At 38.5% G+C, this 16,041-nt stretch overlaps 1 protein-coding gene across 1 annotated transcript; it reads right to left on the bottom strand.

The window, feature by feature from the left end:
• Positions 1 to 1,170: 1,170 nt before the first annotated feature.
• Positions 1,171 to 1,887, bottom strand: LOC139190886 (uncharacterized). The gene has a single exon (XM_070811378.1). It carries the CDS (start codon positions 1,885 to 1,887, stop codon positions 1,171 to 1,173), a length of 717 nt encoding a protein of 238 aa, XP_070667479.1.
• Between the last annotated feature and the right edge of the window lie 14,154 nt (positions 1,888 to 16,041).

The following is a 16,041-nucleotide window of genomic DNA, read 5'->3' as shown; positions in this document are numbered from 1 at the left end:
TGTCCGTAAAGTATCATCATATGATTGGTTTTAGGGCACATTTCCAACATTTAGTTCATGCCTTAACCTTAGACTTTATAGACTAGTGGCAGGCGTGCTGCTTTTGTATAAGCAGACAAGTCGCGTAGCCTATGCAACCATAGGTGTTGGTGTAGAACTTTTGCAAAGTTGTTAGCCATAGGGTCGGCAGCCGGACATCTTACTTACAGAAGCGACAAGTCCGCATGACCACTAGGTTGTTAACCTTGGCTTTCCCCAATTCCGTAGGTTGTGTAGCAAGTATCACAACACTTTAGGACTTGGTGTAGGTCGTTCTGCACTTGGCAGAGGTGAAGCTTATCGACTATGTAGCATGTCGGCAGTGGATAAAGCTTCATATGTGCACGCTAGCTTGTTTAACCTTTCACAAGAAAGTGCAGTTGTATAAGTCTAGTGCGACTTTACTGCTCGGAGGGCAAGCCGTAAACAGTCTTCCGGAATCCGTAGGCTACCTTAGTGGTAGCAGCTTTAGGTTTCCAGGGCAACCATCCATAGGGCGTTTTGAGTAATGTGCCTTCTCCGTTTCTAAGGCCTGGTTCCCCACAAATTAGGCCAAAAGACCCAAAATCCTTCAGTTAGCTAAGCCTTGAACAAGACCATTGTGGCTACCTCTAGGAATCTCGACGCAAGCCATCATGCACCTAGTTATACCAGGGCAGCCCGGCTCATCTATGTCTGGATATTCGAAGTGCAAGTTTATCCTTCCACCTTGTAAAGCAGACCTATGTGGGTTTCGGGGAATTGGTTTACCCTATTGCACTAGAGAGCAATTAGTTTATCCTCTCGCATTGAATAGTAGACCCAGATGGGTGTCAGTGAATTAGTTTACCCTCTCGCACTGGAAAGCATGGTTGGTCCCTCGGGGGGGGTAATTCCTGCGATAAGTCCCTAAGAAGGGGGATGATCTTCTTTTAAAATGCAGGAGTGATCATTTGTTGTAAGCATGATGCCGAGCCAAGTTGTAAACTATTTCTGAATTCCTCATTAAAAAATGAGTGAAACGAATGAGAACTTAGCTGTAAAGTAGGAACTACATAACAACTGAATAGTCATCGGCTTGCAAGGTAGTGCCCATCGAGCTGCTTGAGTCTTCAGGCTTTGATGTAGTGGGAGGTCACGCATGGTACTTCCTTAGATTGTAGGCGTTCCATTGCTTTCGATCTCTTTATCGTTCATGGTAGCAAGGGTGCGGCTACTTTTACTGCCTACTCTGCTGATCTTATACAGACCTTCCCAGATGGGATCCATCTTTTTGGAGCCTTTTCTGCTGGTAGTGATGAAGGCTTTTCTTAGGACTAGATCTCCAAGTTGGAACTGCCAGATCTTGGCCCTTTTGTTGTGGCTGGAGATGAGCTGTTGTTGGTAGGCTGTAATACGGGTAATGGTCTGCTCACGCTTCTCCTTTGTTAGATCTGAGCTTGTGGCCATCTTCTTACTGTCCTGCTCAATGCTTGGCAGTAGAGTGTTGATACTTGGCACGATGACATTGGGATGAATGATTGCTTCTGAGCGAAATGCCAAAGAGAAATGAGTCTCATCGGTTGCTTGTCTTTTGGTGGTGCGATATGCCCATAGACATCCGGGGAGTTCGTCTGACCATTTTCCCTTCTTGTTGGTGAGGGATTTCTTGAGGCAGTCAAGAATCATATTGTTGGATGCTTCGACCTGCCTATTGCCTTGAGGATATCTTGGCGTGGACATGTTCTGCTTGATATCATACTTTTGGAAGAACTTCACCAAATCTTTACCTACGAATTGCGAGGTGTTGTCTATGACTATAGATTGAGGGATGCCAAATCGGCAAATGATGTTCATCCATATAAAGCGCTCTATGCCCGTCTGTGTCATGGTAGTCATAGGCTCTGCTTCTACTCATTTGGTGAAGTAATCGGTTGTCACGATCGTTATGCATTTACCCTCGGTAGCGGTTGGCAGTGGCCCTACCAAGTCGATTACCCATTACATGAACGGCCAAGGACTCGTCTACGGATGTAATTTGCTAGCAGGCAGAATTAGTACCAGCTTGTAGTATTGGCAGCAGTCACACTTTTGTACTAACTCTGTGCATGGTAGGCCAGTAGTAGCATGCGTTTAGAGCCTTATATGCTAAGGATTAGCCTCCAGAGTGATTTCCACAAACGTCTTTGTGGATTGAGCTTAGAACTTTTAGCTCATCGAGAGGCACTAGGCAGCGGAGATGTGATCCAATATAGGATCTTGGGATGAGATTGTCGTTCCATATGTAGTAGCGTGCTGCCTTTATTTGGAGCTTTCTAGACTCTAATCTTTCCATGAGGAATGTGCCATTGACCAGGTAGTCTATAATGGAATCTTGCCAGTTTGGAGTTGTACTAACTTGTGACACATCGGCTACTAGCTCCGTCTATATGCTTAGCTTATCTAGATACTCCACATGAATAGAGCGTTTGAGTTGGTGGTCGAAGGTGGAGCCTAAGTCGACTAGTGCGTCCACGTGAGCGTTGTTTGCCCGTGGAACTTGAGTAAATGTGTAAGTTTGAAATGCCTTAAGTTTAAAGCCTAGAGTGATCGCTTGCTCAGGCATCGAACCGTCTAGGGTGACAAGGACCATACCTGCTCCCAAACCTTTGTAGTTGGATGCGCCGTCGACATGCAAATGCCAAAAGTCTCCATTAGGTGGAGCAAGCGCGGCTAGGGCGAGCTCGGCTACCTTCGGGGTGTTGTTAGGCCACTCTATTACGTCACCTAGGCTAGGCGTGCATGCGCACTAGGGAGCCGTAAAGCCATCATTGGGTTGCCTTGTTGCATTGTGAATACGTGGTAGAGAGCCATGGAGCTGGGGCCATGTTACACGTAGCAGGAGATACTCAACTACCAATATTCGGCCACTCTAGAGTTGAATTATGGAGTAAGGGTTAGCTGGGGTCATGTGACACGTAGCAAGATGTGGTGTTCAACTGCCGGTACATAGTGCTCCTATGTAGAATCTTTTGGGGCGATAAGGACAAAACTTGCTTTAAGTGTGTCCTTCTAGTGTTCATCTGCCTTTGGCACACCTTTTGGGCCAAGTTGTTGCATTAGTCTAAAAACTTTGCATTCGCCAGTGTCTACGCCTCTATCGTCGCACGTTTGGATTAGGCGGAATAGTGCATCATAAGGATGAATACGTTCATCTGAAGGTATAACTTAAGCTTCCAAGTTGCAACAATTGTCGCCAAAGTTAGCTTATGAATTTCTGGTAGCTGGTTTATGCATCGATGAGAGCTTTTAAACTGTGGAATACAGGTAGTTGGGCCCCTAACTCTTCTCGTAAAAGGGTAGAGCTTATTGCTGCTTCAGATGTGGCTGCGCGTCTAGTCAGACCTTGAATCTCATTCAGAGTAGTGGGGGACTTCATATCCAAAATCGCTCGGATATGCCTTGAATATACATTGGAAAACTTTGTCCCAAAGTGCATTCTTCTCTGCTAGAGCAAAAGAGTCTGCCAAAGTTAGACCTTATTCCATGACCAATTCTCCGAACAGCAGGTGGTCTGCTGGGAGTCCTTTTTTGGAAGGCTACTCTAGCTATCGAGTTGTTGCATCCAACTATCTTTGCCTTTTCTGCTTTGAACCTCTTCACATAGTCTCAAAGTGACTCCTTTGGGTTATTCTCAATGTTGAACAAGTGGTAGGACTTTTTCTTGATCAAGCGATAGGATGAATATTCTTTAGTGAAAACCAAAGAAAATTCGTCGAAACTCCAGATAGATTATGGCGGCAGGGTGTAGAACCAATTTTACGCCTCGCCTTGTAGAGTGGTAGCGAATATCTTGCACATGAGATCGTCATTGTTTTGATAGAGGATCATTGCACTTTGGTAGTGCTTCAAGTGTCTCTCTGGGTCTTCATCTCTTTTGAAAGATGTGAAATATGGCATGCTAAACTTGTGTAGAGGCTCTGCCTACTCGATCTCTTCCGTGAAGGGTGACCTGCTTATGTTGGTCATGTCCTGTCGTAGTGCCTCGTCAATGACCTCGTTGAGTTGGAAATTGCGTAATAGCTCGATCAAGAGTCTCTCTACTTCTTCCTGAATTTGCCTTTGTTGGGGTAGCGGAGTTCTCGGCTGCCCCCAGTCGTGACCTATTGGTCTAGGCTGTTCTTCTGTGTACTCTGCTCATCTATGATGTGGTTGCGGTGCATGTGGTTCATTCCTAACAGGCAAGGGAATTCTTCGCCGGTTACTGGTTGAACTTGAGCCGAATTGAGTGACTACTTATCTTCGTTCGTCGTGCTGCCTACTCTGATGTGATGTGGATGATGCTCATTGTTGGCCTAGCCTTGAATGAACGCTTCGGTTGGAAGGCTGCTCATGTTGATTATCGGAGTGTGGCCCCAACCGTGAATATATGCTCGTCTGTGGGCCTAGTCGAGAGTGCACGCTCATTCACACTCTAAGACTAGAGTATACGCTATCTCAGGGACCCAATCGGGAGTGTACACTGCCCAAACGCTCGGTTCGTGGCTGGTCGAGTGGCTGCTTGCCAGGACGCTACTGGAAAGGTTCTTTATATGCCCTTGTCCTACTTCGGGTCACCTTGTTTAGGGCACATTGCATCTTGAAGCACTACAAGAGCTAATTCACCAAGGTCGTTTGCTGTACAAGGGCGCTCGTCAATTCTATAACTTGTTAAGACAAGTGTTGTTCTCCATTTGGGTTGGAAAAGCTTGGAAGGAATGCGTCTTATTGAGCAGTGGAACTGTGGTAGACTCTGAGCGCGAGATTTGAGTTGGGAAATGTCAAATCTACAAAGAAATGTGGTGAAAATCCCCCCCGATTTAATCGTAGGCCCAGAAATTTAAAGCTGGGACGGTTGCACTAATCTTGGACCTATTTGGGCTGCTTGGAAAGCCACAGGAGCAGGCTGGGCCGAGGGAGCAAGCTGGGCCACAGGAGTGGGCTGCTCAGCGTGTGGCTTGGGTTCGGCTTAGCAATGCATTGGGTTTGGACGACACAGGTCAGCTTAGCTAGGGATTGGGCCCTTGAAGGTTGAAGTGGCATGGCTTGGGCTGTGGCCTTAGAGCCGTGGGTTTTGCCAAAGGTGGATGTCATGGTTGCCACGGTGGTGCCTCGTGGGGGTGCCGCTCCACTCATAGCTATGTTGAGCCTTGTAGATCATCGCGGTCATAATCCTTGAACATTGGAATTTCCGTTTGTCGAGGTTTCCTAATCACTTACCATTGTACTTTTCGTTTACGTTTTATCAAAGAATTTTTAGAAATAAAAATTCCAAGAACAAGAATGTACGAAAAATCTACAAATAAGCAAAGAAACAAAAAACCTTAGATGCGAGAGTCTTCTACAAGCATGTGACTCAACTCTCAATGAAAACACCAATTTGTGGATGCAAATTTCTTCCTCCTTGTTCTTGGACAAAATTGCACCTACAAAACAAATAACACATTAGGTCAAGGCCAAGAGCCTCACGTGCCCACGATGAATGGGGGGGCTTTGGCCGAAGAACCTCCGATGCCAAAATTAGAATTTTGAGGGAAAAGTGTTTGGAGAATTTAGAGAATTTAGCAAGAGAATTGGAGTTGAGTTTTGGAGATAATGAGGGGGTTTATATAGGAGTGTGGTCGGCCACCTTGGGAGGAGATGGACCGGCCACTTGGATGGATTTGTGGGTCAAGTTCATGATTTATGTTTAATTAGCAAATTAATTGAATAATTAATTAATTAATTAGCTAGTTAATATAATAAAAAATGAATGATTTAGGGATTACCTTGTGGAGAAGATATGATGAGCAATGGATGAAATAGTTCATAAATAAATACATATTTGGGCACTTTTGACTTGATTAAGGAATGATTGTCCACTGCTCGCGTGTAGAAATTCTGGTGTACCTCAAAGGTAATTTTGTCATTTTTTACCCAAAAATCTATATGTCGCCTCTTGATTATTTTTGGCTCCACACTATTACTGATGAAAAGAGAAGAATACTGGCAATCTAATTGTAACAATGGCAGCGTGTCTATACAATGCAAGAACCATAAGAATCTGTTTAAAATTTGAAGATTAGTCTATTTGATAGAGAAATGCTGAACTGACGTGATCCCGTGATGAGTGTGTGCTCCATCTCTTTCTACATCATGTGATGTTGAAGGTAATAATGTGTGAGTATTATTGATTAAAGCAGAAAAAGATAGGATGCACAAAGTTGGGTTAACTGGATTTTACACCACAGGGTTTGGAGATCATTTTGTAAAAATAAGCTACAAGGTTTTAATTTTAGCATATTACACTGTGTTGTTTTTGAATAGTATGGTCCCACATTTGAAACACACCTTGATAGTCAATTTCACTGTTAGTACTTTATTTTAATTTTTTATGAAAGGGGTGTGCTATCCACACCCCTTTTTCCTTCATATATACTCTTTTAATTTGTGATCGTTGGATCAACTGAATTAAAAAAGATCAAACGGCAGCAATTAACGAGGGGTGTGTGAGAAGTAAAACTTTTTATGAAATTGACGGAGGTGTTACATTGGTGTCATTAAAAAACCACGTGGTGTAATATGCGTAAATTGAAACTTCGTGGCTCATTTGCAAAGAATTCCAAAACCTTGTAGTGCAAAATGTAGTTAATCCAAAATAGTAAATGTGATAATATACATCATTTATTAGTACTACAATTTAGTAATACTCTTCTTTATTTTGTAGGTGACGGTCTTAAGTTTGACTTATGTAGATAATGAGTTCGATATCAAATTATTGTAGCTAACCAAGTGTGTTTAAGTCTTTCAACCCAGGGAGGGGAGGGATGAAAGGATTATTGGTGCAATAGATTATCCCTTCAAAGAAGAGTATATGCCTTGTACGTGGCTATTGAAAAAGAGCTAATCTCGCATAATCTTTTTAGTCATATGATGTTGTTGGATGAACTTGTGTTTATCCGATTTGAAGGGCTGTGGTATCTCCAAGTCACCTTTGTAAAGATATTAAGATGGGAGGGAAGTGTGTTCCTTCAGTCATTATCTTGATGAGGATCTTTCTGCTTGCAGTACTCTTGACCCCTGCGCTCAGAAGAGCGTGGGCAATGCCCTTGGCCCAGTTGCCCACTTTTCACCCAGTTTATAATTAAATTCTCAAAATTCAAACTATTTTTGAAATGCTTCTCAGAATTCGTATTTTACACTCACTATTTTGAGAAACATTTTAATTACCATTTTACCCTTTGAGAAACTGCAAGAAAAATAAATATGGACGGCCAGTTTTATTTTAAAACTTCTACTCTTACTGTTGATTTTGGTTATGATTGCATGCACGACCATGGAAATTTTGTATAGTTGATTTTGAATATAATAAATATTATACAATTTATATATAAAATATTTCACCCCTAATATTATTAAGATTTTTTATAATAAAATTTTTACACTTAGTAATAAGTAATTGAGAACAATATTGTTAATATCGGTGGTAGAGTATGATGAGCCTAAAAGTCAATCATGTATTCTCTTTTTTATTTCTTTTTTTATAGTTTTTGTTTTCATAAAGCGATATTCTAGTTTGAAAATTTTGAATTAAAATCACAAAGCAATATGTAAGCAAGCATTGAACTTAATACAAATATTAAATCCTCCAAGCCATTACTTTGACTCAAACCTAAACTTGCAATTTACAAATAAAGAGAAGATACCAGTAAATTATAGTACTAGTTAGTATCGGCTTTGAGGGGACCCAGAGGAGCCATTTCGCAGGGCCATAATTGAAGAGGCTCCCCAAGTTTTTGCTCCCAATAGATATATAATATATATATAATTTTATCCAATAAACGAAAAAAAAATCTTTAATTGTCATAATTCATAATCCTACTCTTAAGAAGATCGCCAAACAAGGAGAAATTTTATTTAAACCCACATAACTTCTTTCTACACTTAACTTACTTTCTACATCCATATTATTTTTAATTAAAGAATCAATCTCTCTTCAAACCCAAATTTACTACCTAAATTACCCTCACAAACTCAATTCAATATGTAAATTCATCTTTATCCCTATTTAGAAAATAAAATCCCAAATGAGTGAATGAAGAATTAAGATTTTGTCATGGCAACCAATTGTTATAGATGGATTGATCAACACCATCAAGGCTGCTAGGAAATGATCTTCGCCAAGCTCTTAATAGAGTAGTCCAGGTAACTATCCTAAATGTGATTCGTAGAACTGAGTGATGAATTTCTAATTCAAGATTAGAAAGTTCAATAGCTGCTAGGCAAGCAGTTGAATCGGCAGTTTTGATTTCAGTAGAATTTCTCATCACATTTTCTTGAAGGATGGTGGCAATAATTTTTATTTGAGTGATATATGCTACTTTACAGGCATACATAGTTAAATTGGAAGCAGAACTGAACCAATTACGAGAAGAGAACTCACACTTTAAACAGGTGTTAGTAATGACATGAAAAACATTTCAATGTGTTGAAAGCTTTCCGACTCTTTTTGTTTCTTGTGGTGATATGGCTTGTATTTATTACTCTTACTGATCAAGTTAACATGAAGCTAGAGAGGAAATGAAAGCAACCCGGTTTGATTATTGGGTGATGGTAGGATTTTATGACAGCTCTTAGGATTTTAGTCAGAATGAATGTAGGATAAAAATTGTGAGATGATAAAGTTTGATTATTGAGTGTGGGTTCAATGATAAATTTTGTACAATTTTATTGTCAGTTTCACCTTGTACTTGATGGTAATTATGGAATACAGCGAAATAGACAATTCACACCTGAATGTTTACTCGTTGTATATATAATTTTGATTACATGATCTCACCTGATTGAGCGTCTTCTTTGTTATTTCACCTCATAAATTTATTGTTGTATTTTTAATAAATTATTTTAAAGAATACTAATCCATAAATATAAAGGAAAACTAATGAAAAGAATTTGAAAACTTTGAGTTTTAACGATAAGGATAAAATAAAGGGTAAAGTGAATAGTACCAAAATTGACTTTTTAATGTAAAAATATGGTTTTTCCTTAAAGTAAATAGTACTAGAAGCTTTTCGTTAAAGGTCCTTAAATATAATTATTATTTTTTACCTCCTGAAGTATAAAAGAGGAGTTTTTCGAATAGGTAAAAGAACTAATTGGGAGTTAAGATATGAAACTATGAAAGAAAAATGTTCAGTTCAGCTGTGCAAATGGGGGACAAACCTTCCACTTTGTATTTTGTAACACAGGAAACACACACACACACACACATATATATACACACACACACACACACACATCTACGGTTTCTTTTGAGAATAAAAAAACACAAGATGACAATGATGCATTATCTGGATATTTTGGAAAAATATCTTTGAAAGCATAATTGGAGTCTGGAGTTTGGGAGTGGAGAATCAGAGCGGGATCCAAAAAAGCGCCATGCATGTTGACATATTTCTTCGTCCACAATAAGGAATGAAAATATAGTTGGATATTAGCAACAGTAATTTCTCTTTTCACCAGTATTTTATTGTTTTTCTTTTTTCTTTTTTTCTTTTTTTACATTGGGAGGTGAGATTCAACGAACAACATCTTCCCTCAAAATAAGTTTAAAGTATTACTAATTACTAATATCTAGTTTGTGATGTTGTAACATGTTTTTTTCTTTTTTTTTTCTTTTTTTTTCTTCATTCAGTTGCTATATCTCCATTTCAAAAGACAAAAGTTTAAAAGTTATAAATCAAGCGTCAAATCTTTCTTTGGATTGCTTCTTTTGTCTCTTTTGTCTCTTTTGTCGTCAAAGCACTACTACAGCTTTAGGTGTCGGATGATGATAGCGGTTTAATAAGTCATTATGTTGGATAAAAGATATCCAACACATTATTCAGTTAGTGTCGGATAACAATAAAATTATGTTGGTTACATGATCTCATCTGATTGCGCGTCTTCTTTGTTATTTCACCTCATAAATTTATTGTTGTATTTTTAATAAATTATTTTAAAGAATACTAATCTATAAATATAAAGGAAAACTAATGAAAATAATTTGAAAACTTTGAGTTTTAACGATAAGGATAAAATAAAGGGTAAAGTGAATAGTACCAAGATTGACTTTTTAATGTAAAATTGTGGTTTTTCCTTAAAGTAAATAGTACTAGAAGCTTTTTATTAAAGGTCCTTAAATATAATTATTATTTTTTACCTCCTGAAGTATAAAAGAGGAGTTTTTCGAATAGGTAAAAGAAATAATTGGGAGGGAGTTAAGATATGAAACTATGAAAGAAAAATTTTCAGTTCAGCTGTGCAAATGGGGGACAAACCTTCCACTTTGTATTTTGTAACACGGGGAACACACACACACACGCACACACACACATATATATATACACACACACACAGTGGCGAAGCCAGGATTTGCCGAGGGAAGGGGCGAAATTTAAAAGAGTGCAATGTTCAATTGAATCGGTTGCTTTCATTGAAGAGTGCAAAGTTTTGAGTCAATATTCATAGCAGAAAATAATCTTTCCACCAAAGCGTTTGTAAGCAAAAATATCAAAGTCAATGTAAGAATCTTAAATTGGCTACGATTAGATCCTAAAAAATGTTAAGCGCTAGTCAAATAGCGGATTAGAACCTAGCAGCTAGGTGCCTAGGTGAGATCTAGGCAGAAGCCCAGATGGATTTAAATTAGGGAGTCTTATAACGAAACACTCCTGGTACTGTTGATACTCTAAAAAGTCACTCTTAGTACTATTCTCTTACAACACATTTTTGTTCTTTTGGTTAAAACTAAAAAAATTTCAAACCATTTCCATTGATTTTCATATTACTTGAAACATGAAACAAGTCCTCAAATTCACATTGGAAATTCATTGAAAATAGTGATGGCTAGAAAAAAAAATACAAATTTGAGTATGAAATAACCTCTTCCATATTGTATTAACAACATTAAGGTAATTTTAGTATTGAAAGTCTTATTTTATGTGGTATTTTGTGGGTATAGTTTATCTAAAATATTTCATTGAAGCACTTATGTTTTTAAAGTATAATTAGGGACCAATCAGAAGATCAAACCAAAAGAACGAGAGACCAAGCCAAACCATTTAACCAAAAACAAAGGAACCAAGTCAAACAGATAAAAGATAAAAGGAAAAAAACAAAAAAAAAAAAAAGGAAAGGAAAAACAGAGAAAAACAACAAAAGAAGGATAGAAGAAAAAGTAACAAAACGGAAAGTTTCATTTAAAAGGAGTGCTGAAACGACGTCGTCTGGTTCAAGATATTTTTAGAACAACTTTTCTTTTCCGTTCTTCTTCCTCGCGCATGACTTGCCCTCCTGTACAATAGGCAGCCCAGGCTGGCGCGGTAGCAAAGGGCCAAACAGTGGCCCAGTGTGTGCTGACTGCTGGGATTTTTCTACTGGGAATTTGAATGCAGCTCTGCTGCGCGCAGAGCAAAACCAGACAGCACCGGAGGAGACGAAAAGCAGCGGCGCTGCAGCAGCAGGAGGGGAGGGGCTGGCCAGCGCTCCAGTCTTGTTTTTCCGGCGAGGGGAGTGGCGTCCGCCACTCCTCGCCCTCACGTGGCTTCGCCACTGCACACACACACACATCTACGGTTACTTTTGAGAATAAAAAAACACAAGATGACAATGATGCATTATCTGGATATTTTGGAAAAATATCTTTGAAAGCATAATTGGAGTCTGGAGTTTGGGAGTCTGGAGAATCAGAGCGGGATCTAAAAAAGCGCCATGCATGTTGACATATTTCTTCGTCCACAATAAGGAATGAAAATATAGTTGGATATTAGCAACAGTAATTTCTCTTTCCACCAGTATTTTATTGTTTTTCTTTTTTCTTTTTTCGTTTTTTACATTGGGAGGTGAGATTCAACGAACAACATCTTCCCTCAAAATAAGTTTAAAGTATTACTAATCACTAATATCTAGTTTGTGATGTTGTAACATGTTTTTTTCTTTTTTTTTTCTTCATTCAGTTACTATATCTCCATTTCAAAAGATAAAAGTTTAAAAGTTATAAATCAAGCGTCAAATCTTTCTTTGGATTGCTTCTTTCGTCTCTTTTGTCGTCAAAGCACTACTACAGCTTTAGGTGTCGGATAATGCCAGCGGTTTAATAAGTCATTATGTTGGATAAAAGATATCCAACACATTATTCAGTTAGTGTCGGATAACAATGAAATTATGTTGGTTATATCCGCCAATATTTTTGAATTTTTTTTTTAATATTTTTAACATATTCCGGCGGTTTTTAGTTAATGGTGGCGGTTATAACCGACAAAAATTGACTGTTTTATTATTTTAGTTTTAGGCGATTATTATTTTAGTATTCTGGCTGTTATTACCGACAGAAATTGACTATTTTAATATTTTAAAAGTTATATTGATTAAAAATAAATAAATAAATAAAGACATGGTTTAAATATTTCTTTTTTCACTCATGGCCCTGTCGAATATAACTGACATGAACAAAGCAGAATTTTGGGCAGCTGCCAGAATAATCTCTGAATGTTTTTTTTTCACTCATGGTCCCATTACCTAATCTCTGAACGTTTGTTTTTTGTGATTTTTTACGTATGCGATCTCAGAGTGTGTACAAACAAGTTTGACGGTTAGATCGTTGAAAAATGTTTCGTAGAATGCTTATCGCATCAAAACGGTAGATTAAACAAACACTTAGTTAATGTTATATTTCCCCATCAAGTATAAAATAAGATTTTGTGGTATCCACTAGTGTAAATATTTTAAATTGAAGATCGAATTCTTTCAATGCATTCTTATAGGGTTGAGGAGTGTAACTGTAAAAAAATCATTAAAATCAGAGCTAAAATAACCGTTAAATTGTGATTTTTCGTTTATAACCGTTGAAAACTTTTGTTCTATTACCTAATCTCTAAACATTTTTTTTTTTTTTGTGATTTTTTACATATGCAATCTCAAAGTGTGTACAAACAAGTTTGATGGTTAGATCATTGAAAAAAGTTTCGTATAATGTGTATCGCATCAAAACGGTAGATTAAATAAACACTTAAGAGTTAATGTTATACTTCCATTAAGTATAAAATAAGATTTTGTGGTATCCACTAGTGTAAATATTTTAAAATGAAGATCAAATTTATTCATTACATTCTTATAGGGTCGAGAAGTGTAACTGTAAAAAATCATTAATATCGGAGCTAAAATAACCATTAAATTGTGATTTTTCGTGTATAATCGTCGAAAAACTTTTGTTCCATTACATAATTTCTTAATGTTTGTCTTTTATGATTTTTTACGTATGCAATCTCAAAGTGTGTACAAATAAGTTTGACAGCTTAATCGTTGAAAAAAATTTCATAGAATGCATATCGCATCAAAACTGTAGATTAAACAAACACTTAGATTTAATATTATACTTCCATTAAGTATAAAATAAGATTTTGTGGTATCCACTAGTGTAAATATTTTAAATTGAAGATCGAATTCGTTCATTGCATTCTTATAGGGTCAAAGAGTGTAGCTATAAAAAAAATCATCAAAACCGGAGCTAAAATAACTGTTAAATTGTGATTTTTCACTTATAAATGTCGAAAACTTTTGTTTCGTTACCTAATCTTTGAATGTTTTATTTTTGCGATTTTTTACGTATGCGATTTCGTAATATCTACAAACATGTTTGACGGTTAGATCATGGAAACTAGTTTCGTAGAATGCATATCTCCGTTAAATTTGCGTAAATGTTGAAGTGGGAAAAGTAATTTGTGCTAAATTTTTATTTATGTTTTTCAACTACTGATTAGACAATATTTAGTTTGTGTGATGACATTTTCATTGTACAATTATCTTTTGTTTCTTTATCGCATATTTTACATGAGTTATTATCTATTAAACCAAACAATTATTTATTTAAATTTTAAAAGTATTCTATTTGTTTGTACCATACTTGACCAATCTCGAAATTACTGAGCACCAGTCAACGTTATACCGTCAAGGACCCAGAAGAGTTTCCCCCCAACCAGGAGGCCAATCATAGTGCGACACGTGTCGACATCAGAAACCAATCATAGCGCGACACGTGTCAACATCAGAAGCCAATCATAACACGACACGTGTCAATGTTAAAACAAAGCTAGAAACTCTCTTCTATAAATAAAGATCATTCTCTCACAATATTTCCTAATGTCATTTGTACTAAATCATTCACTAGTACTCACTAAAGGAGAGCTTGAACCTATGTACTTGTGTAAACCCTTCACAATTAATGAGAACTCCTCTACTCCGTGGACGTAGCCAATCTGGGTGAACAACATACATCTTATGTTTGCTTTCCTATCCCTATCCATTTACATGCTTATCCACACTAGTGACCGAAGCAATCTAGTGAAGGTCACAAACTTAACACTTTATGCTGTACCAAAGTCCTCACTGATTTTGTGCATCAACATTTGGCGCCGTCTGTGGGAACGACACTTATTCCCACTCTTTTCAGCTTTGTTAAGCTAGGTTCCACCATTTGTACACTCTCTTTTAACCAGGCATCCCTTTCCAACATAGGGAGCGAAGGAAGCCACAGCACGCAAAATGACACCCATCTTGCACTTGGTGCGAGGCAACGAAAGAATGAAGGAAAAAGGGTTGCTCTTCAAGCTAAAGTCGATAAGTTAGAATGTCAGAACAATAAGATAGTAATGAAGAATGAGGTCCTCCAGGAGTAGTATGAGAAGCTTTTTGAGACGCTACACGAAACTAGGCATACTCAAACACATGAGCTCAATACCCCTGTGAACATCAACCATCATCTAGGTGCCCCCCAACACGGAGGGTCACCTTCTTTTGACATGGGTATCCCTGATGAGGAGCGAGCTAATCATCAAAACATGAGACTTCTCTCAACCCAGCTGCTTCGACCCAAAGCAGGAGAAGTGGAGGAAGACACCTCCTTACAGAAGGAGTGGAAGGAGTGGAAGGATCGAAAGTCGTCTTTCTCGACTGTTAAGATTTCCTAAAGCAATGTCGAGACAATCCCATCCATGTAAGCTCGAAGATCAAGGACCCAAGGGTCTCTGAAAGACTCGGTCCCCTCCCATGTCCCAGGCCGGCTCCCAATTTAAGGAATGGGTAACAAATCCTAGAGAAACACGAAGGTATAGGGGACTCAGAGATGTTCCGACAGACATACCTTGGAAGTCAATACAACAAGTCCAGGGAAAAATCACATGGTCTTGATCAAACCTTCATACTTCCAAGAGGAGATGAAGATTTACAAAAGAAAGCTCCAGTGGTACATGACTACACTCAGGACCCTCTTGTCTTACAACTTCTTAAGGAAGTAAACAAATTGAAGGCCGAACGACAAGCTGAGATACCTAATTGGAACCAACCTAGGCCTGGCCCTCTTACAAGGAGGATCTTCGACACCCCCTCCAAGCAAAGACAAAGCAGAAGCTTGGCTTGCAACTCTATACTGGAAAAGAGGACCCAATTGAACACCTTAACCTTTTTGAGTCCACCATGGCATACCGGATGCACACCGACGAAGAGCGATGTCTTCTCTTCCCCTCTACCCTCTCTGGTGGAGCTCTAAATTGCTGTCTTCCACCTGAGATGGTACACTCATTTGAGGAATTGAGGAAACTGTTTGTTTCTCAACACATTTTCCAGACCGATCGCTTGCACTCTGTGAATGACTTGTACACTATTCGTCAAAAGCCAAACGAGTCATTACGTATGTATGCTGGCCGCTTCAGCCATGAGTATTCCCATTGTGCCGAGGCAGACGACAAGACTGCCCTCAAAGCTTTCACAGCAGGCCTACGTGACTATTTCTTTAAGTACATGATCAATGCCAAAATTTGGAAGACTTACTCTGAGGTGATGGACCAAGCTTTTAACCATGCCTCTACCGAGGCAAGGACATACCAAAGGAAACCCCTCACAGCCACCCCTTATCAGCAAATGATGAGTGGAAGCCAGACCCACCTAAATGAGAAGACCTCAACCTTCCAAACGGCAACAGTGCCTCCCCCTGCCTTACTTAATACTTTGCCA

The sequence above is a fragment of the Malus domestica genome, chromosome 13, assembly GCF_042453785.1.
Source record: "Malus domestica chromosome 13, GDT2T_hap1".
In the NCBI taxonomy this organism is placed as follows: domain Eukaryota; kingdom Viridiplantae; phylum Streptophyta; class Magnoliopsida; order Rosales; family Rosaceae; genus Malus; species Malus domestica.
This window is presented reverse-complemented; position numbering and strand designations above follow the sequence as displayed.

Bases quoted from the DNA above. Each gene is read 5' to 3' on its own strand.
- LOC139190886 (XM_070811378.1), bottom strand. From the start codon at position 1,887: ATGACACAGACGGGCATAGAGCGCTTTATATGGATGAACATCATTTGC.